Source organism: Salvelinus namaycush, chromosome 7 (genome assembly GCF_016432855.1).
Source record: "Salvelinus namaycush isolate Seneca chromosome 7, SaNama_1.0, whole genome shotgun sequence".
Taxonomy (NCBI): Eukaryota; Metazoa; Chordata; class Actinopteri; order Salmoniformes; family Salmonidae; genus Salvelinus; species Salvelinus namaycush.
In genome coordinates, this window is record NC_052313.1 from 19,138,517 (window position 1) to 19,159,138 (window position 20,622).

Consider the following 20,622-nt stretch of genomic DNA (forward strand, 5'->3'; position numbering starts at 1 on the left):
TTTTGAATGATCAAATTAGATTTCGCAATCCATCAAAGAAGAACAAATTGACGCAAATGCATTACATCAAACTCATCAAATGTGCAGGCAGGTATAAGAAGATAATGAACACACCTCGACAGTCAATATCTTGGCAATAGTCTCCCTCTGGGGTGCATGTGCTGAGAGAGAAAAGACATGGAAAATGTTACAATTCAAAGTCAGTACAAAAATCTACTGTACCACTAATGCCACTATAACACTATATCACTAAGCTATTTCATCATCTATATTTTAGTTCTACGACCTCACCATTGTTTACATTCTCCCTGCAACCACGTGTCTCCCACGGTCAGCTCCTGGTTGTCATGGACACAGAGGGGTGGGCAGGGCCCGGGGTCACATGACTTGTGCTGCACCTCCTCAAACTGGCAAACCGCTCCTTCACGCTCTGGTATTAGCGATCTCATAGGACACACACACACACACACACACACAATATCAATATCTGACATCCTGTGTATTTGTGTGTGTGTGTTTGTGTAATGGTCTCTTTCCTTCTTTTCTCACCTGAAGCGGGTTCTCTGGCCCCGCCCACAGGAAGTGCTGCAGGACGCCCAATTGGACCAGGAGCTCCATGTGCAGCTGGCCACTCGGCAGCTCTGATTGGTGCAGGAAAGCAGTCCGTCTGCGCAGCTGCAATTGTTGCAGTCCACCTGGTGCCAGCTGCCTGCAGCCCAGCTCTGACCCAAAGAGTCCACACAGTCACACTGCCATACCTGCACACACACCCCGTCCTGCTGCAGCTGACCTGGAACAACACACATATTTATAGTGTTATTAGTAGATTTATACATGCAATGGAAGACATCTGATCTGTGTACAGTACTTAATATAGCTCAGTATAATAGTTCATGTCAATTCATGACAAAACGAATAGTTGACTGTGAAAATGTGACCGGTCACTAGCCTTTTGGGCAGCGGCACCCAGGCTGGCACTCTGTGTTGCCCTGGCACTGGATGCCCTGCTGGAGGTCTGAGCAGCGCTGAGGACACTCGTTGGCACAGGGCACAACCTCCTGACCCGCTGGGCAACCCTTCTCATCTGGGACACATGTATGATAGTACAGCATGGTTAAGTATGGTTAAAAACACTTCTCCATCCATCCATCTTTTTTTCTATCCAAGGGATATATTTTTTGTTGTTGTCAGTGACTGAGGTGAGAGAGAGATACAAAGAGAGAGAGAGCAGAGAGAGAGAGATGGAGAGAGAGCAGAGAGAGAGATAGAGAGAGCAGATAGAGCAGAGAGAGAGATGGAGAGAGAGCAGAGAGAGAGAGAGATCAGATGGAGCAGAGCGGGAGAGAGATGGAGAGAGAGCAGAGAAAGAGAGAGATGGAGAGAGAGCAGAGAAAGAGAGAGATAGAGAGAGCAGATAGAGCAGAGAGAGCAGAGATAGACAGATAGAGAGAGCAGATAGAGCAGATAGAGAGAGAGAAAGAGAGAGCAGAGAGAGCAGATAGAGCAGAGAGAGAGAGAGATCGGTCTTACCACATGGTTTGGTGTTGCACGGTTTCACCTGGTTCTTCTCTCCCTCACACTTGCGCCCGCCATTTTTGGGCGGGGGGCTGAAGCAAGAGCGGGTTCGGATGGAGCGCCCGCCCCCACAGCGCTTGTCACAGAGAGACCAGGGGCTCCAGCGAGACCAGCCTCCGTCCACTGACACACAGAGAGAGAGAGTCCTTTAACTATGCCTCCACTCTGGGGAACAAAATCAGCCCTACACCCCATGCTTAGCTATCAAATGCTTTCAGATATATGAGTGGCTATTAAGAAGTGATTCATTTCCATACATTCCTATCAGATTCAATTAGTTTAGAATGGCATTTAGTGGACAGTACAAAATTCCGAACGCAAACAGCATGCACAGTAGCTGTCTATTACAGTGTCAGTGCACCAACCTCGACAGGCCTTTATGTTACAGAAGCGATTCTCCAGGTTACCCCCCAGTATGTCATCACACCAGGAACCGTTGACCCCGGGGCTCAGGAAGGTGCGTAACCTCTGCTGCTGACCCACGCCGCAGGAGCGGGAGCACGCCGCCCACTCGCCCCACTCCATCCACGTGCAGTTCCTCTGGGCGCAGTCGTCCCCTACACACACCCCACCGCCGTCTGGTAACACACACAGCAAAAGACAGACATACATGATAGTGAGGGCTGTGGTATTTCAAAATAAGGGACACTGCTGACATGAAGGAGATGAAGAAGGAGCACTGAGGCCTGCAGCCTGATTTACATTATACATCCATGCCACAGGAGGTTGGTGGCACCTTAATTGGGGAGAACGGGCTCATGGTAAAGACTGGAGTGCTATCAGTGGAATGGTATTAAATACATGACATTACACTCGCTCCCTTGCAGCCATTATTATGAGCTGTCCTCCCCGTCAGCAGCCTCCACTGATCCATGCTTAAAATTTTTGTATTTTTCACTTCCCTACTGTACTGAAAAAGGACACAATCAACCCGACAGAAAATACACATAGGACTACTGCATTAGAGCTAAGGGAACAGTAGCTGGACATTAGGATATGGGGTTGGGGAAGAAAGGGGACATTACCAGGACACTGGGGCAGGTTGCAGGCCTTCTCCTGACGGGTGTCCCCTGAGCAGGGGGGTCTGACACACCGCCTCTGACGGGACTTGAGGGCCGGGGTCAGGGAATCGCTACACGACCGAGAGCAGGTGGTCCACGACGACCACTGAGAGAAGCCTGCATCCTCATCTACAGGGAGGGAGGGAGATCAATTGAGCCTCAACAAGTCTTTATTGTACAATTAACAAGTTCATAGAACACAATAGTTCATACTGTAGATAGAACATTTACAGTGGGGAAGTAAGAAGTGTGTGAGAGAGAGAGAGTGTCACACCCTGGCCTTAGTTATCTTTGTTTTCATTTATTATTTTAGTTAGGTCAGGGTGTGACATGGTGAATGTATGTGTTTTTGTAGTGTCTAGGGTGGTTGTAAGGTTAGGGGGTTTATTAGAGTAGTTGGGTTTATGTTTAGTATAGATGTCTAGCTGTGTCTATGGTTGCCTGAAGGGTTCTCAATCAGAGACAGATGTCATTAATTGTCTCTGATTGGGAGCCATATTTAAGGCAGCCATAGGCACTAGGTTTTTGTGGGTAATTGTCTGTGTCTATGTGTAGTGGTTGTGTCAGCACTATCTAGATTTATAGCTTCACGGTCGTCTGTTTGTTGTTTTGTTTCGTTTTCCTTCTGAAAATAAAGAGAAGATGTATTTTTCACGCGCTGCGCCTTGGTCCTCTCTCTCTCCTTTTGACGATCGTGACAGAGAGAGAGAGAGTGGGGAGCCTCAATAGTGAAACAGACAGAGGTCTCTAGGGTAAGGAAGCCCTGTGGTGTGTGGAGTGTTACCTGGTAGAGAGGGCTCTTCTGTGGGGCCGATGATCACTGTAAAGGATTACAAAAGTATTACAAAAGGATTACAAAACATAATAGGTAACGTCATATTTTAGTATATTGTGTGCCTGATGCTATTACATTCCTGGAGAGTACAGTTCAGTACCTGGGCAGTCCGTAGCCTGGCAGTAGGTGCTCTCTTGCCGGGGCCCCAGGCAGTCTCTGCCCCCGTATGCCGGTGCCGGGTGGCTGCAGGCTCGGTTGCGGGTTTTCAGGCCCAGGCCCCCACAGGACAGGGAGCAGGGGCTCCAAGGGCCCCAGGGGGACAGACCCCCGTCTACGGGACACGGTTCCAAGGAACAGTTCCACAAACCATGTTGACACCCGCTACAGGCAGACAGGAGGGTCAGAAAATAGGTTAGGCTGTGAATAGTTCAACTAGGCCTGTAGCTAAATATATTTTTATATACCCCTTGACCTTTTCCACATTTTGTTGTGTTACAGCCTGAATTTAAACTGGATTAAATTGAGATTGTGTGTCACTGGCCTACACTCAATACCCCATAATGTCAAAGTAGAACTATGTTTTTAGAATCTTTTACAAATTAATAAAAAATGAAAAACTGAAATGTCTTGAGTCAATAAGTATTCAACCCTTTGGTATGGCAAGCTTAAATAAGTTCAGGAGTAAAAAACAGTTTTGACTTCAAATCTATGGCAAGACTAGAAAATGGTTATCTAGCAATGATCAACAACCAACTTGAAAGAGCTTGAAGAATTTTAAAAAGATATGCAAATATTGTACAATCCAGGTGTGGAAAGCGCGTAGAGCCTTACCCAGAAAGACTCACAGCTGTAATCACTGCCAAAAGTTGATTCTAACATGTATTGACTCAGGGGTGTGAATACTTATGTAAATGAGATATTTCTGTATTTCATTTTCAGTAAATTTGAAAACATTCTAAAAACATGTTTTAACTTTATCATTATGGAGTATTGTGTGTAGATGGGTGAAAAAAACATACATTGAATCAATTTTGAATTCAGGCTGTACCACAACAAAATGTTGAATAAGTCAAGGGGTGTGAATACTTTCCGAAGGCACTGTATATTGTATATACATACAGTATATATACAGAAAGGATAACCGCTCACAGACTTGTGCTTGATTAGTGAGCAGATGTGACAACATTTCCACCGGGTCCTGGACTTAGTCAGGTAAGGAGAGACGTCCACTGACGTGAGGTTAATCCAGTCAATCGCGCCATAGCAATGTTTTTATTTTAATTTTAATTTTGGCAGGGTTCACACACTAGCTGAATTTGCAGAGCTGGCGCGCAAACTAAAGCAAACATTAACTATCAAGCTAGCTAGTATCTATTCCATTAATGTGGCGTCGTCAAAGATGGAATCTTTGCTATCGTCAGTTTATTCCAAGATCAGCATGCAGCTGGAGTGCTTCAAAGTCCCTGTGATAAGGTTAGCGATAAACTGAAGTCCAAACTGAACAGAACTACACTCTCTTATACCATTGTCTTAAATATATTTAATGGTCTCGTTGCAAAAGCTAAATTGTCGCTAGTGAACTTTTTTTATTTTATTTTATTTCACCTTTATTTAACCAGGTAGTAAAGATTATAGCAAACACCACAGAAACGGAATTGGTGCTCGCTAGCTTTACAAATTCAGCTATTGTTGGAAGCCAGCCAATATGAAACAAACTATATTAAAATTACAAAAGGTTGCAGCATATGTTGTGTAAATGTGTGTGTGTGCAGCTAGGCCAGCCAGCCAGCCAGGTAGAAAAATGGCAGAAAAAAGTAAAAAGACGGACATCAGAGTATTTTTCAGTACACCAAAACGCATAGTAAGAACTCTAGTAGCCTAATATCTCAAAGACTAGTTGATAAAATGTTCATAAGAAAGTAGTGAAATGCTAATGGAAATGTTTCACAATGATGTCATTAGGCAGAGCAGGCAACAGATGGCACACAGACAGCAGAGCTGGGGACAGATATGCAGGGACAGATTGGCAGAGACAGGGAGTCTCAGGTAAGTTTGTTGAGTCTTTGTTTGGCAACATTATGAAAGGTTCTCAATTTTTTTTACTTGTAAAATAGGGACATAATTGGAAAATGCCATGGATACCCCCACTCTCAACTTAAACTGGTGACTAAACTAAGATTTGTTTACTGCAATGGTATTGCTGTTGTGATTAATTGTGTAGTTTTGGGTACCGGTAGTTAGGAGTACGGCAAACACCTTATTTCTTTTCTAGGAGACAGACTGAGTCAGTGAGGGTGGTGAAAGGGAAAGAGCCAGGGAGAGAGACTTCAGAGAACAATATCACAGCCACGGCAGGACCAGGTGTCACCCTTGTTGCCAGCAGCACCAGTATAGGGGACAGTGGCACAGCATTGTCCAGTTACCTCAGTGATGGCACAAAACCATATCAGCCACACCTACAATTTATAGAACCGCAAACTCTTGCCAACAGAGTGTTGACGTTTCAAGATAGATGGTTTCGCGATTTCCCCTGGCTACATTATAATCCATCAATAAAAGGAGTGTTGTGTTTTCACTGTAGCCAAGGGTTTTCAAGCCAGCCATCTTTTGGCCAAAGAGCAGATGCTGCCTTCATTAGTGCAGGATTTAGGAACTGGAGAAAAGCCATTGAAAAATTCACAGCACATCAAAACTGCCAAATCAAATCAAATGTATTTTATGTAGCCCTTCGTACATCAGCTAATGTCTCGAAGTGCTGTACAGAAACCCAGCCTAAAACCCCAAACAGCAAGCAATGCAGGTGTAGAAGCACGGTGGCTAGGAAAAACTCCCTAGAAAGGCCAAAACCTAGGAAGAAACCTAGAGAGGAACCAGGCTATGAGGGGTGGCTAGTCCTTTTCTGGCTGTGCCGGGTGGAGATTATAACAGAACATGGCCAAGATGTTCAAATGTTCATAAATGACCAGCATGGTCAAATAATAATAATCACAGAAGTTATCGAGGGTGTAGCAAGTCAGCACCTCAGGAGTAAATGTCAGTTGGCTTTTCATAGCCGATCATTAAGAGTATCTCTACCGCTCCTGCGGTCTCTAGAGAGTTGAAAACAGCAGGTCTGGGACCAAACCCACCGCCGCTTTGTAACTGTAACAGCACACCAGCTAAATCCAATCAGTGTCCAGTTATCCAGCGCGTGGGGTAAACAGCAGGAGGATGCAAGGCATTGCTTGATGAAAATTGTTAGTTCGGTGCGGCATGTAGTAAGACAGGGACAAGCCTTTAGAGGCCACACCGATGACAGTGGGAATTTATACCAGCTTTTGAAACTTAGGGCAGAAGAGGATGATCCCATTTTACTGAAGTGGTTAACAGAGCGTACCACAATGTACACAGGCCCCAAAGCACAGAATGAAATTCTGAACATCATGGCCAATACAGTCATTCGAGGCATTGCAGCTGAGATTAGGTCTCTTCCGATTGTACAATTTTCATTAATTGTTGATGGTACTCAAGATGTCTCTGGTGCTGAACAGGAGAGTGCCTGTCTGCGTTATGTTGACCATGACCTTGTCCCTCACGAGGAGTTTATTGGGCTATACAGGCTGTCGGAGACAACAGGCGAGGGCATTGCGAAAGTGGCAACTGAAGTGTTGTTGAGGCTCAATTTGCCCATGTCTGGCTTACGTGGGCAGAGTTACGATGGTGCCTCAAACATGGCAGGAAAATACACAGGTGCACAGGCAATTGTGAGAAGGCAGCAGCCATTAGCCCTCTATGTCCATTGTGGAGCACACTGTGTAAATCTGATTACACAGGCTGGCTGCTCAGCCTCCCCACTGATCCGGGATTCCCTTTCTTGGGTCCATCAGTTAGGTGTCCTCTATGGCCAGTCAGGAAAGTTTAAGAGCATGTTTGAATCAATTGCCACGTCCAAAGATACACATCTGACCACCCTGAAACCCCTATGTCCAACAAGGTGGACTGTGCGGAATACTGCTATTAGAGCTGTGCTAGGGCAGTATGAGCGGGTACTAAGCAGCCTAGAGGAGATGGCAAAATCTGCATCCAAGACAGCTTCAACTGCCAGTGGCTTATTCGAGCACTTCAGAAAAGGCAAGACTGTGTTGGGCCTCACACTTGCCTCTGCTGTTCTTGGAGAGCTTGAATGTCTAAACATTTCACTGCAGAAGAAAATTCAGACAGTCTCTGGTATACAGGCTGCAGTCGAGTGTGTGCGGTCATCTCTTAGGGGCACGAGAAATTACGAAAGCTACCTTGCACTGTATGAGAAAGCAACAACATTGATTGACTCTATTGAATCCATTGAGACGCACTCAAGACGATTTGCTGGCAAAGCAGTGGATCACTATTACGCAGAATTCTTTTAAAGTGTTGGATGGTGTGGAGGTTCAGTTTGGCGACCGTTTTGACCAGGACAGTCTAAACGTCCTGCAAAAGTTGGAAAGAGCGCTTCTCACGGGGGAGTTGGATGAGTCTCTAGATCAGTACCCAGAACTGAACATAGATTCTCTTTCAGTGCAGATCCCTCTCTTTCACAACAAATACCCCTGTAGCAGCAGTGGAGAGGCAGCAGAGGTCCTCAGGAGGCTTCCAGTGGAGGTGCGAGGATTGTTTGACCAAGTTGAGGTGCTGATCAGAATTTTGTTTGTGGTGCCAGTGTCTTCATGTGAGGCTGAGAGGAGTTTCAGTGCACTCCGCAGGTTAAAGACTTGGCTACGGGCTAGCATGGGCCAAGAGAGACTGAACGGCGTAGTTGTCTGTAATGTACATAAAGACAGGCTGGACAGTCTCAAGAGGGAAAATATCAGCCAGCAATTTGTTGGATCCATTGAAACCCGCAAACATATGTTCGGTTCTTTTGTTCAGTAGTGTGTATAGCAGTGGTTCTCAACCTTTTTCGGCTACTGGAACCCCTGCATATTTTGAGGCAAGGCAGGCAAGGTTTTGAGCGGTCCTCAGGGACCCCCACTCTATATTATATGTAAACTTACTGGAAACCTTGTGGTACTGACTACATTCATTACACTTTTTTATTTCACGGACCCCTTGCAATTAGTCCATGGACCCCTGTTTGAGAACCCCTGGTGTAATTGATATTTGTTCTTTTGTTTAGTAGTTTTTAGTACATGACAGTACACTTACAAATTATTTATTTCATGTTATTTTATTCAAAATTGCATACTTTGTGGGACATACTTGTCCATAGCTGCTGTTTGAAGAGTTGAGACACTGACTGAAGGATAGTAGTTATTTTGCTTTTAGAACTGTACTTATTTTAAGCTTTTTGTTCTTGTAAAGATATTGTAGCAGACTCAAGCCAGGTGCACATATTTAATGACTATATAAATGTATCAGAAAAAGTCAAATGAAAAGGTCAGTTCAATACGGAGACCAACTTTGTGATGGTTCTCAATGGAGATTCTTTACGATGAGATCACACCATGTTCATTGTATTTATGAAAACTACACCCATACAGTGTACAGTACCATTGCCACCTACTGGTCTTTCTTGATATTGCTGGTTGTAAGTACGAATACCTACATACATACTGGACTGGTAAGGAGCACTGCTATAACTATTATTAGTAGTAGTATTATAATGATTTAAACATTTGAACAAGTTGGGAAAACCCTTCAGTTAACTACTGTACCTATCAATTATTATATTGTAGGAATTATGGTTCCTCAATATACATTTAACATATTACAACGTAGGCTATGTGTTACAGCACTACTTTTGGTGTCCCCCTCAGGAATTGCTCTTGAGAAAATGTCATGTAATTGTCCCCTCCAAGGTTGATATCAGATTTTCGCCCCTGACCACAGATGATAACAGATTTACATTCTATGTTACACAGTGTAACTCTCAGTCCCATTGGAGGTTGATACCACAGATGATAACAGATTTACATTCTATGTTACACAGTATAACTCTCAGTCCCATTGGAGGTTGATACCACAGATGATAACAGATTTACATTCTATGTTACACAGTGTACCTCTCAGTCCCATTGGAGGTTGATACCACAGATGATAACAGATTTACATTCTATGTTACACAGTGTACCTCTCAGTCCCATTGGAGGTTGATACCACAGATGATAACAGATTTAGATTCTAGGTTACACAGTATAACTCTCAGTCCCATTGGAGGTTGATACCACAGATGATAACAGATTTAGATTCTAGGTTACACAGTGTACCTCTCAGTCCCATTGGAGGTTGATACCAAAGATTTAGTTTCAGTGTTACACAGTATAGCTCTCAGCCCCATTGTGTGCCACAATGATTCAAGCTATATTGTAAACTCCACATTTATAACACCTCATGTGGGAGTAAGAGTGCACTCTAAATTCAATAAATAGCTTTTAGAGAACATATGTGCTTATTTGTGTGATGTGGTGTATCTCTCTCACCCACCAGACACTGCAGTCTTGTATGAACGTTTCCCCAGACTGGAACTCATCCCCCTGGGTTAGGTTATGGTGGGCCAACACTGGGGTCACAGACACATTCTGTATTGAGGTCAGGAGCTCCTTGTCCACCAGGCAGGGGCACTCCTAAACACGAAACACAGTGCTTGGTTTACTAGCTCCCTTATTCAATACACATTAAGTAACTGTTTATTCAAGTGGAATACATATGAAGTAACTGTTTATTCATGTGGAATACATATGAATTAACTGTTTATTCATGTGGAATACATATGAAGTAACTGTTTATTCATGTGGAATACGTATGAAGTAACTGTTTATTCATGTGGAATACACTTGTTATAACCTTTTACTTATCTAAAATACACTAACAAAGTTTTTATTCATTCGAAATACGCTTGAAATCACCATTTATTTATCTGAAATTCTGAATAAGTATCCTTTCATTAATCTGAAATGCACATTAAACAACCACTGTAACTGACCTGTACACAGGCTCTGTTGTGCTGGAAGGTCTGCAGGGGGCAGTGGCACCCCTCCTCGCAGGTCTCAGAGTAGCAGCCCTCTCGCCCGCTGACCTGGGCACAACTGAAGGGGCATCCCTCGCCCCGCTCACACTCCCTGTACAGACGACCCGGAGGGCAACCCACCTCTGGTACCAAGGCAGGGGTTTGGGTGAGATGGGCAGACAGGAGAGCAATTATCATTACATTGTGTGCATAGAGTGTGAGTTTCATTGTCAAAAACTTGCATATAGTATAAAAAGGAGATTTCTAAAATACAGAATGAATCACTACTACTGATACTACTTGTACTACAACAACTACTTCTGTCTAGTAGCTCTACTTCCACCTTGACTATAGTTACTACTATTAGTAATATCACTACTACTTCCACCTTGGACATAGTTACTTCTATTAGTAATACTACTACTACTTCCACCTTGGCTATAGTTACTACTATTAGTAATACTACTACTACTTCCACCTTGACTATAGTTACTACTATTAGTAATATCACTACTACTTCCACCTTGGACATAGTTACTTCTATTAGTAATACTACTACTATTTCCACCTTGACTATAGTTACTACTATTAGTAATACTACTACTACTTCCACCTTGGCCATAGTGACTACTATTAGTAATACCACTACTACTTCCACCTTGGACATAGTTACTTCTATTAGGTATATCACTACTACTGTAAATGTGGAGATAATTGTTCTATTGGTCCGGCAGTAAATCTTTTTCCATTCAACAGACTGACTCTTACTCAGTCCGAGCTGGAACGAGAGGCTGCATTCTCAGAGGACTATCACTCATACTAACCACACACAGAACCAAAAATAGCCTCAACGAGGAGACGGAAGAGGAAGCCAGAGTGAAAAATGAAGACTAATCCACCTCCGCTGAGCTATTTCACTTTAAGATGCACTTCACTTCAACGCTGCATTTCCTGGTGTTACTACTAACCTTCACTCTGGCCCTTCGTGCTGGTTATATTAGTGATTGACTGCATCTAGAATGGCATCCTATTCTGTATATAGAGCACTACTTTTGGCCAGAGTCTTATGGGCCCAGGTCAAATGTGGTACACTATAAAGGTAGGGAATAGGGTGCCATTTCAGGCACACCCATTGACTTCCATTGGCTCTGGGTAGTGGATGAATGAACGCAAGCAGGAAGTATCACGCAAACAAAATGTAGATCCCAAAACACCTTGACACCATGCAAGGCCCTGCAGTCCTACAGTGGGTAGTCATCAGGGGTGTGTCTAAATGACACAGTGCTATCTAATTGGCTGTGCTACTGTGCACCTTATCGCATAAAACACTCAGCTATCTACTACAGGTACATGGACTCTGAAGGGATACGGATTCTTACACTGGGTGCCAGTGGTAGCTGCAGCAAGGGAATTTGAACTGTACTTTATCTCACGGTCTGCTATTTATCGGGAATCGAACCCCCAACCCTGGCGTTACTAGCACCACACGACCACGCTCTTACCAACTGAACAACACAGGAACACATGTAACATCCACATGTACTCACCGAGACAGACCTGGGTGTTACACGTCTTGCTCTGTCTCCTCATGCCAGAGCAGGGCGGGAAGCTGCAGAGACGGGTACGAGACTGTTCCCCTCCTCCACAGCTCACTGAGCACACAGACCAGGAGGACCAGGGGGACCAGGTCGGCCAGCGGCCAGAGTCTGGATGGGGGCACAACACCAGAGATGGGACATCAGGTACCATGGTGTTTTGGAGGCAATAAGGTAGTATCAAGAACATTACTGTATGTCCAGAAATATGTCTTGGGGGGTTGTATGTAATACAATCTGTTCAAAGGTAGTGCATACATCATCAGCATTCAACATTGTGTGGGTGAAGTCTACGATGATATGTCATGTTATGTTTCCACCGAGTCTGCCCCAGCATGTACCTGTACAGGTGTGGTTGTTGCACTCTCTCTGCTGTTCAGACATGCCTGCACAGCCCCTCCCCCCGCTCTGAGGGGCGGGGTTATCACACTGACGCATGCGGAGCTTGACTCCACCCCCGCAGGGGGCCGAGCACTCTGACCAGCCTCCCCATTGGCTCCAGCCGCCATCGACATGGCAACCAGGGACTGATTGGCAGTGGAGAACACCCGCCTCACAGGTGCTGCGGTATAGGGAAGAGAAAGAAGAATGCATTACAAAAACGGTATTGTCAATATGTGCTATGCTACCGGTGGGGAAACATGATGTTGTGTACTGTACCAGTTTTTACAGTCAGCGATGATGGTCTCTCCTGGATTTGCGAAGTGCCAATCTGACCTACCAGGCCACGCCCACGAGGTGTTACTAGAGTCTAGGCCACCTGGATGGAGAGAGAGAGAGAGAGAGAGAGAGAGAGAGAGAGAGAGAGAGATGTTTGCTGACCTCGCTGCAGCTTAGCATAGCGTCAGGAGTTGAGACAAACAACAGGAGTAGTAGGACAGTAATTACCAATTAAGTTGTGTTAAAAGCATGTTGTCTAGGTAAGTGTTCCCCACTGGTCTCACCAGTAGTGCTGTTGTGGTATTTGCAGCGACATTCCTCCCTCTCCACACACTGGCCGTCCTGTAGCACGAGATCATCCGGGCAACCACAGGTCATACTGCACTCCGCCGTGTCCAGACACTCTGTGTCGCCATGGAGATCAGAGCAGGAGCGTGGACAGGGCTTCCCACATGGCCAGTCCACCTGCACGCCGCCACATTCTGAGAGAGAGGAGCATCATGGGAAAAATACGAGGTCACAACTCAACAACTGGGAGTACACAGAGACTAACAACATAAAGAACTAAAGTAACCATATTACTTACTACTGCAAGATTTGTGTGAAATTCAATCCAATCATAATATACCCAAGTCATTTTGAATCATGTGTCATGACAAGTATTTGAAATTACATTTTTGTAACATGTCCGCAGTTTGGCACAGTCAAAATGTCACCCATGACGTCATCAGCTAACCTGAGCAGATGGTGACGTTGTCTTGGCAGCCGCGGCTCTGCAGGGTCTCCCCGTGGCAGGGCAGACCCCCGAACCTGGCAGGAGGACTGTTACACTCCCTGGTCCTCACAGACACCCCCTCACAGCCATCACACTCTGACCAGCCCGACCACAGGCTCCACGAACCATGGACTGAGGGGGAGAGAGTGGAAGAGAGACAAGGAGAGAGTGGGAGAGAGATGGAAAGAGAGGGGGTGGAAATAAAGAGACAAAAGAGGGGGAGAGGCCGGAATTGACAAGTGGGGTGAGAGAGGGAGAGGAACAGAAAGGAAAGGTGGGAGAGAGAAAATGTGAGACAGGAGGAGGTAAAGAAGGCGGAATCCATGTAATTACACTAACCACATACTATAATGTTGTCTTCCTGTAAGTCACAAACCCTTTAAAGTGATTACTATGTTGTTACCTGGGCAGAAGGTGACCACAGGGCAGGGTTGTCTCTGGATCTGTGCCCCCACCCCACCGTGTACTTCCTGTTCCCCCTGGCAGGGGGCTCCTCCCGCCTTGGGCTCTGGACAGCCACAGCTGCGATATCTGGACACCCACTCTGCCCCACACGTCTTAGAGCAGGAGATCCAGCCAGACCACTCACACCACCCACCTGACACTGTCCACCAGGGGAGGGGGGGGGGGAATCAGGGTGGACCAGACATACATGTGAGTTCATATGCTTTTGTTGATATACTGTATTGAATGTGATTGGAAATTGGGTATTCAGACTGCACCTATTACTTACCTGGACAGGGGTCACTGGTGCAGTTGAGCCTCCCTCCCTCGCAGGTACTGAAACACAAATGATATCAATAACAACCTAACACACGCACGACCTCAAGCCAGCAAACACGCACCCACACCACCACTACTTTAAGCCTACTGCAATCTATGTCGCACCATTGAAGTTTTAATATGCACATGTCAAAAGACAACGTGACAAAGCTTCTCCAACTCTCTTCTCTCTCCCCTCCTCCCCATCTTTCCCCCTCTCCTCTCTCTCTCTCACCAGTTGTTGCAGCTGTCGGGGGCAGTGGTGCTCTCTCCAGGGTACAACCTCAAGCCGGTGTTGAGGTCCAGACAGGGGCACTCCTCTCTCTCCACACAGGACGTCCCGTCGGAAGACAGCACCTTGCCCTCCGTGCAGTAACACCCCGCCTCACAGAGCCAGTCACAGTGCTGCACAGTGTCGCAGGGGGTATAGAGGGATATGGGGGGGGGGGGGGGTATGCTACCATCATTAGCATCACCACCACCATGACCACCACCACCATCATCATACTCATCCTCGTGCAAAGTTGACAAAGGAGTCAGCCAAATACCTACACGTCTTACTGACAGAGCCAGAAGCTGTGTGTTTAGATAATGTATATGGAAAATAGAAACAATTTGTGACACTCACAGACAGGTCATCACAGGAGCGAGGACACGAGGGGCCACAGCTACTGAACACTGTGCCAGGGACTTGAGAGCAAGGCGCAACTGAAAACAGACACAGTGTCAGTCATATAAACATACACATACACACACATACACACACACATACACAAACACAGTCTCTTTCTCCACATTACAGTCCACTAGATGGCGGTACTGTACATTAGCTGGATTGCCAACCACCATAGAACCCCAAAGAAGAATCCAGAAACGAAACTGTCCTGAATGAGGAAATACAGAACAACAGCAGCAGTTCTACCTGGATCCCTCATTTGGTGTGGAAAAGAAACTCAGTGCTGTTGAATAACATACGTGTTATAAATAGAAAGTCTGAAGAGGATAACAGAAGAGTGTATGGTAGGGGACACTTTCTACGTGCTGCTGTTGACTTCACTCTTCATTCTAAGAAAGTGAAAGTTAACATATCTGGTCAAAGGCTATTGTGTGTGAGAGAAAATGGCTGCTAAATTGTCTCTCCCAGAGGAGGATCTCTGCTGTCCTGTGTGCTGTGACATCTTCAAGGATCCTGTTATCCTGTCATGTAGCCACAGCTACTGTAATGAATGCCTACAGGAATATTGGAGACAAAGAGAAGTGAATGAATGTCCCGTATGCAGGAAAAGATTCAGCTCAGGAGCAGCTCACCGTAACCTGGCTCTGAGGAACCTGTGTGAAGCCTTCTTACAGGAGAGAAGTCAGAAAGAGGAGGGTGGCGCTTCAGCAGGGTCTGAGGTGGTCTGCAGTCTGCACGGTGAGAAACTCAAGCTCTTCTGTCTAGAGGATAAACAGCCTGCATGTGTGGTGTGTCAGACTTCTAGAAAACACGCAAACCATAAGTTCTGTCCCGTGGATGAGGCTGCACAGGACTACAAGAAGGAACTCAAGTCTGTGCTGAAGGTCTTACAGGAGAAGCTGAAGGTCTTTGATGCAGTGAAACTAACTTGCGATAAAACAGAACAGCACATCAGAAGCCAGGCCCAGCACACAGAAAAACAGATTTTGGAGGAATTTAAAGCGCTTCACTTGTTCTTAAGAGATGAACGGGTAGTCAGGATTGCTGCACTGAAGGAGGAAGAGGAGAGGAAGAGTCGGCTGATGAAGAGGAAAATTGAAGAGATGAGCAGGGAGATATCATCCCTTTCAGACACAATCAGAGACATAGAGGTGGAACTGAGAGGGGAAGATATCGTGTTTATACAGAGTTACCAGGCTATAAAGGAAAGAGCCCTGGAGTGCACACCAACGGATCCAGAGAGGGTTTCAGGAGCTCTGATAGACGTGGCCAAATACCTGGGCAACCTGAAGTTCAGAGTCTGGGAGAAGATGCAGGAGATTGTTCAGTTCACTCCTGTTATTCTCGACCCCAACACTGTTCACCCCCATCTCATCCTGTCTAGCAACCTGATTAGTTTGAGACATAGTACGGAGACACCACAGCTTCCTGACAACCCAGAGAGATTTGATAAGTACCGATCGGTTCTGGGTTCTGAAGGCTTTAACTCAGGGACACACAGCTGGGACGTTGAGGTTGGGGACAGTATGTTATGGTCTGTTGGTGTGGTCACAGAGTGGAAGGGGGCCACTTCCTCAACGAGAGGACACTGGCGTGTAGATAATAACAAAGGAGTATTTAAAGCTCGCTCCTCATCGAATCAAAGCGTCCCTCTCTCAAATAGACTGAGACCCCAGAGGATCAGAGTGCAGCTGGACTGGGAAAGAGGAAAGCTGTCATTCTCTGACCCTGTTAATAACACCCACCTACACACGTTTACACACACTTTCACCAAGATACTTTTTCCCTGCTTTTGTAGTAAGCATCTGAGGATTTTACCAGAGAAAGTCTCTGTTGTAGTGGAACAGCATAGTTAGAGCTGATATCACCTCTGTCTGTAACAGTGGAACAGCAAAATGACGTGTCATTCCACGATATAGAGTGCCTTTTGGGTAGTGTAATTTTGTCAAAAATAACGTATTTATTTCACCTAATTATAACATTCTGTCATAAAGATCACATGTTTAATAAAAAAATCTGTTTTACCAATTTTACATATATTTTTTTTAGCAATTAGCACGCACGCACACACACACACACACATTCTGATTGCGTACCTGGACAGTGGTCAGTGTTGCAGGAGATTACTTCTGTGCCAAGCCCCTCACAGTAATCCCCCTCTCCCTCTGGACTGGGGCTATCACAATCCCGGCGTCTGCTCTGAACACCCCCACCACATGACTTGGTGCAGTCTGTCCAGTTGCTCCACTCCCCCCAGCCACCATTACCTGTAAAGACCATGGCACAACACAGGCTAAACCAAAGTAGTAAAAAAAAGGGGTGAGTACAGTACAGGACTAATGCTCAATCAAATGATTATTCTACTGCAAAAATGGTTGTGTGCTGAATCCTCATAGATAATCCATAAAAAATGTAAAAGCCAGCACCTCAAATGATACAGTGTGTCAATTATTCAGGGTAACACTTTATTTGGATAGTCTATCTGTAGATAGCTCTAACCCTCCCATTAACCCTTATCCTAACCCTAAACTTAACCCTAACCCTTATTCTAAAACTAACCCTAACTGTAACCTTAGCAAGCAGTTGCTTATCAACAGATGGTTTGTTGATTGTATGACCATCTGTAAAGCATTTACAGATGAAAAATCCGGATTATCCAAATAAAGATATACAAAGATCCCTCCATCAAGGCATTACTCACGATCACAGGGAGCAGTCATACACAGCTGGTCTTGGTGGTCAGGTCCGATACAGGGCAGACCACTCCCAGACCGCTGGGGACTAGAACAGAACCTATAGCGGGACTGGAGACCTGGTCCACACCTCACTGAACACTGACCCCAGGGGGTCCAGGAAGACCACTGACCGTCCACTGTGAGTGGGGGGGGGGGGGGGGGGGGTTATTGTTAGGTTTTGGTTCAAGCTATGGACCGCAACAATAACCAAATATAAAGCAAATTGCGAGACATACCCATTTCTGTATCAAAACCAATTTCCCCCTTGTGGTTTTCTCCTGCTTCTCTCTACTTTTTAGTAAGCCAATGCCTCACTCACCATTACAGTTGAGTTGAGTGCAGTTTACCAGCCTCCCAGAATCACATGTGCTGTGAGGGAGAGGAGAGAAAGAGTCAGAGGACTATTTGTTTCCGCGAGCTCTATTCAGGTTTAATTTAATTAAATAATATCACGTACATACTATGTGATGCTATACTATTGTATACTACTGTATAGTACTGTATACTACTGTATAGTACTGTATAGGTGTATTACAACTCCCAATACCAGTTGTTGCAGTCCCTGGGTACGACATCACCAGGTTCATACTGCTCCCCATCCACATCACAGCGACACTGAGACACCCACACACACTTGCCATCCTAAGGAAACAGAGAACGGTCAGTTTGCTTCTTGAGCTATTGCCCAGGCTTTAGCTCAGTGGGTTAACAACGTTTTGTGGCACGCAGAAGATCCATGTTCAAGTCCAGTTTGCATGTGTGTTTGTGTGTGTGTGAGAGTATAGACAGACAGACCTGCAGGGCAGTGCCGTGTGGACACTGACAGCCCGGTGTACAATTCTTCTCATAATCCATACTGATGTCAGAGCAGGTGACCGGCCCCTCCACACACACCGTCCACACCTGTCCCCCAGGACAGCCCGTCCCATCACCTAACACAGGGCGGATGAGACGACAACGCATCAATCAATCGATCCATGCAACTTGAGGTGCAGCCAAAACTCATAGGAACATCAAGAAAGAAGCTCAGCAAAAAAATGGCCACCAAATTCAGTCTTCATAAAAAATATTATGTATAGTCACATACACTGGATAGGTGCAGTGAAATGGGATGTTTTGCAGGGTCAGCCATAATAGTACGGCGTCCATGGCGCATTAGTGTTAAGTGCCTTGCTTAAGGGCACGTCAACAGATTTTTCATCATGTCGGCTCGGGTATTCAAACCAGCGACCTTTCGCTTCAACGCTCTAACCACTAGGCTACATGTCGCCACAGATCAAGTGTGAAAGACCATTGCATAGCTGCATAGATATATACAGCATAGTGGCTTCTGGAGCTTGTTAGTGTGTCTGTAGGTCTTTTCGGTATGCCTATCTATGATCTTGAATCAATAAGGGTATTCAAGGTGGCCTGGTCTGCTTCAGAGAGAGATACTGCACTCGGTGTCAGCGAGAAAGGAATACATGAATATCAAAATATAACATCCTCAAAGCTCACAAGACATGGTCATACTGTAAGTCTGAGTGGGAGATCAGAGCCTTCTAACTCTCTCTCTCTCTGTACTCACCACAGGGCTGCAGGTTACAGGCAGAGAACTGCTGGGCAGTACCATGGGTTCTTTGGGGTCCCCGTGTCCTGTTCCTGTACCCCCCTCCACACGTCACCGAACACTCTGACCATACACTCCATGGCTCCTTCACACCTGGCATAGGCGCACACACATGCACACGCGCACGCACACACACGCACACGCACACGCACACACACACACACACACACACACACATTGATGTAGACATTGTGGGTGAGACATTTCCAGCAAAAGTATAGGTATCTGGACCGGTGGCCAAATATGCAATGTTCACATGATCTCTCTGAATTCGTTCTGTTGCACCATCACCGTCATAACCCATGTGGGATTTAGATCTACTGTTTGTCATTCCTACTCATGTGGGATTTATATTGTAATGACCAAGAGACCACCTGTAGGAGCCAATGAAATGAACCAGCCTATTGTAGGAGTGTAATGATGGTGTCTGTCTGTCACCTCCCCTACCTTGACAGGGCTCCAGACTGCAGGTGTCCATCCCCACCCTGTCGCCCCTGCAGACACGCCCCCCGAACGCAGCCGGTGGATTGGTCCCTGAGCGGTACCGCCTCCTCACGCCCACGTCACACGTCCTGCTGCAGGCGCTCCACTGGGTCCAGCTGCTCCAGCCACAGTCCACTGAGAAAGAGAGACACAGAGAGAGAGAGAGAGAGAGAGAGGTTGACAGTCTCTCTTGATTGTTTGGGGTGCTGCCGTCCAGGGCCACACTGAGGAATACTGAGTGAACATATTTGCATATTTGATCAAATTCAACATCAATAATATGACATGAGTAGGCTGCACTGGAGCACACTCACCAGCGCAGGGCGCTGTTCCACACACCATCTCTCCATTATGGCAGGTGCTAAGGACAAAAGGAAAGGATGCATAGACAGAGTCCTATACTATACTTTTTCAAATTTCTTTCCTTTTCAATAACATTATGTTAATATTCTTCGATGGGAGTACCAGTTGTTGCAGTCGTCCAGTTTCACACTAGCTCCTCCTGGGTACATCTCTCCATGGTGGTAGCATGGGCACTGGGTGAGGGGCACACAAGTGCTGTTGAGTAGGTAGAGTCCCAGGGCACAGTAGCATCCGTCGTAACACTCCGTGGCACACTCCACCTGTGTTGTCATGTCCATACACACCCGTGGGCACGCACCACCGTGAGCCTGACACTGCTCCTTGCTCATGTAGGCCATGCCCTCTGGACACACTCCTACATGCCACACAGATAGTGGGACACACACCAATGCGATGCGATTTAATCTGTCAAATGATTTGACCACTTTAAATCCCACAGATAATATGTAGTAACCTTGGCGTGAATACATGTTACTGTTTACCTGACCAGGTAGAACTAGGTGCACTAGTAGTAAAAGCCTTGTTATGATGAATTCCAGAATGTGTATATGATTCCAGAATGTGTGTATGATTTCAGAATGTGTGTATGATT

At 45.8% G+C, this 20,622-nt stretch overlaps 2 protein-coding genes across 2 annotated transcripts in view; one reads left to right on the forward strand and one right to left on the reverse strand.

Annotated features, from left to right (window-relative positions):
- The window catches only part of scospondin (subcommissural organ spondin), an 85,639-nt gene that overhangs the window by 20,548 nt on the left and 44,469 nt on the right, over positions 1 to 20,622 (reverse strand). The window contains 28 exon segments of the mRNA XM_038997230.1: positions 115 to 161; positions 292 to 444; positions 550 to 790; positions 950 to 1,084; positions 1,531 to 1,698; positions 1,941 to 2,153; positions 2,601 to 2,765; positions 3,572 to 3,792; positions 9,850 to 9,989; positions 10,349 to 10,515; positions 11,920 to 12,078; positions 12,471 to 12,529; positions 12,628 to 12,727; positions 12,903 to 13,109; positions 13,364 to 13,534; positions 13,806 to 14,006; positions 14,136 to 14,182; positions 14,400 to 14,569; positions 14,793 to 14,872; positions 16,937 to 17,107; positions 17,542 to 17,712; positions 17,895 to 17,944; positions 18,123 to 18,217; positions 18,371 to 18,507; positions 19,143 to 19,277; positions 19,632 to 19,802; positions 19,982 to 20,028; positions 20,133 to 20,385. Of these exon segments, the coding sequence (XP_038853158.1) occupies positions 115 to 161; positions 292 to 444; positions 550 to 790; positions 950 to 1,084; positions 1,531 to 1,698; positions 1,941 to 2,153; positions 2,601 to 2,765; positions 3,572 to 3,792; positions 9,850 to 9,989; positions 10,349 to 10,515; positions 11,920 to 12,078; positions 12,471 to 12,529; positions 12,628 to 12,727; positions 12,903 to 13,109; positions 13,364 to 13,534; positions 13,806 to 14,006; positions 14,136 to 14,182; positions 14,400 to 14,569; positions 14,793 to 14,872; positions 16,937 to 17,107; positions 17,542 to 17,712; positions 17,895 to 17,944; positions 18,123 to 18,217; positions 18,371 to 18,507; positions 19,143 to 19,277; positions 19,632 to 19,802; positions 19,982 to 20,028; positions 20,133 to 20,385 (4,074 nt within the window).
- Positions 15,028 to 16,868, forward strand: LOC120051062 (tripartite motif-containing protein 35-like). The gene has a single exon (XM_038997682.1). The coding sequence runs from the start codon at positions 15,284 to 15,286 to the stop codon at positions 16,694 to 16,696; it is 1,413 nt and encodes a 470-aa protein (XP_038853610.1). The 5' UTR covers positions 15,028 to 15,283; the 3' UTR covers positions 16,697 to 16,868.

What these genes read in the sequence shown, in the direction of transcription:
- LOC120051062 (XM_038997682.1), top strand. Translation starts at nt 15,284, where the DNA reads ATGGCTGCTAAATTGTCTCTCCCAGAGGAGGATCTCTGCTGTCCTGTG.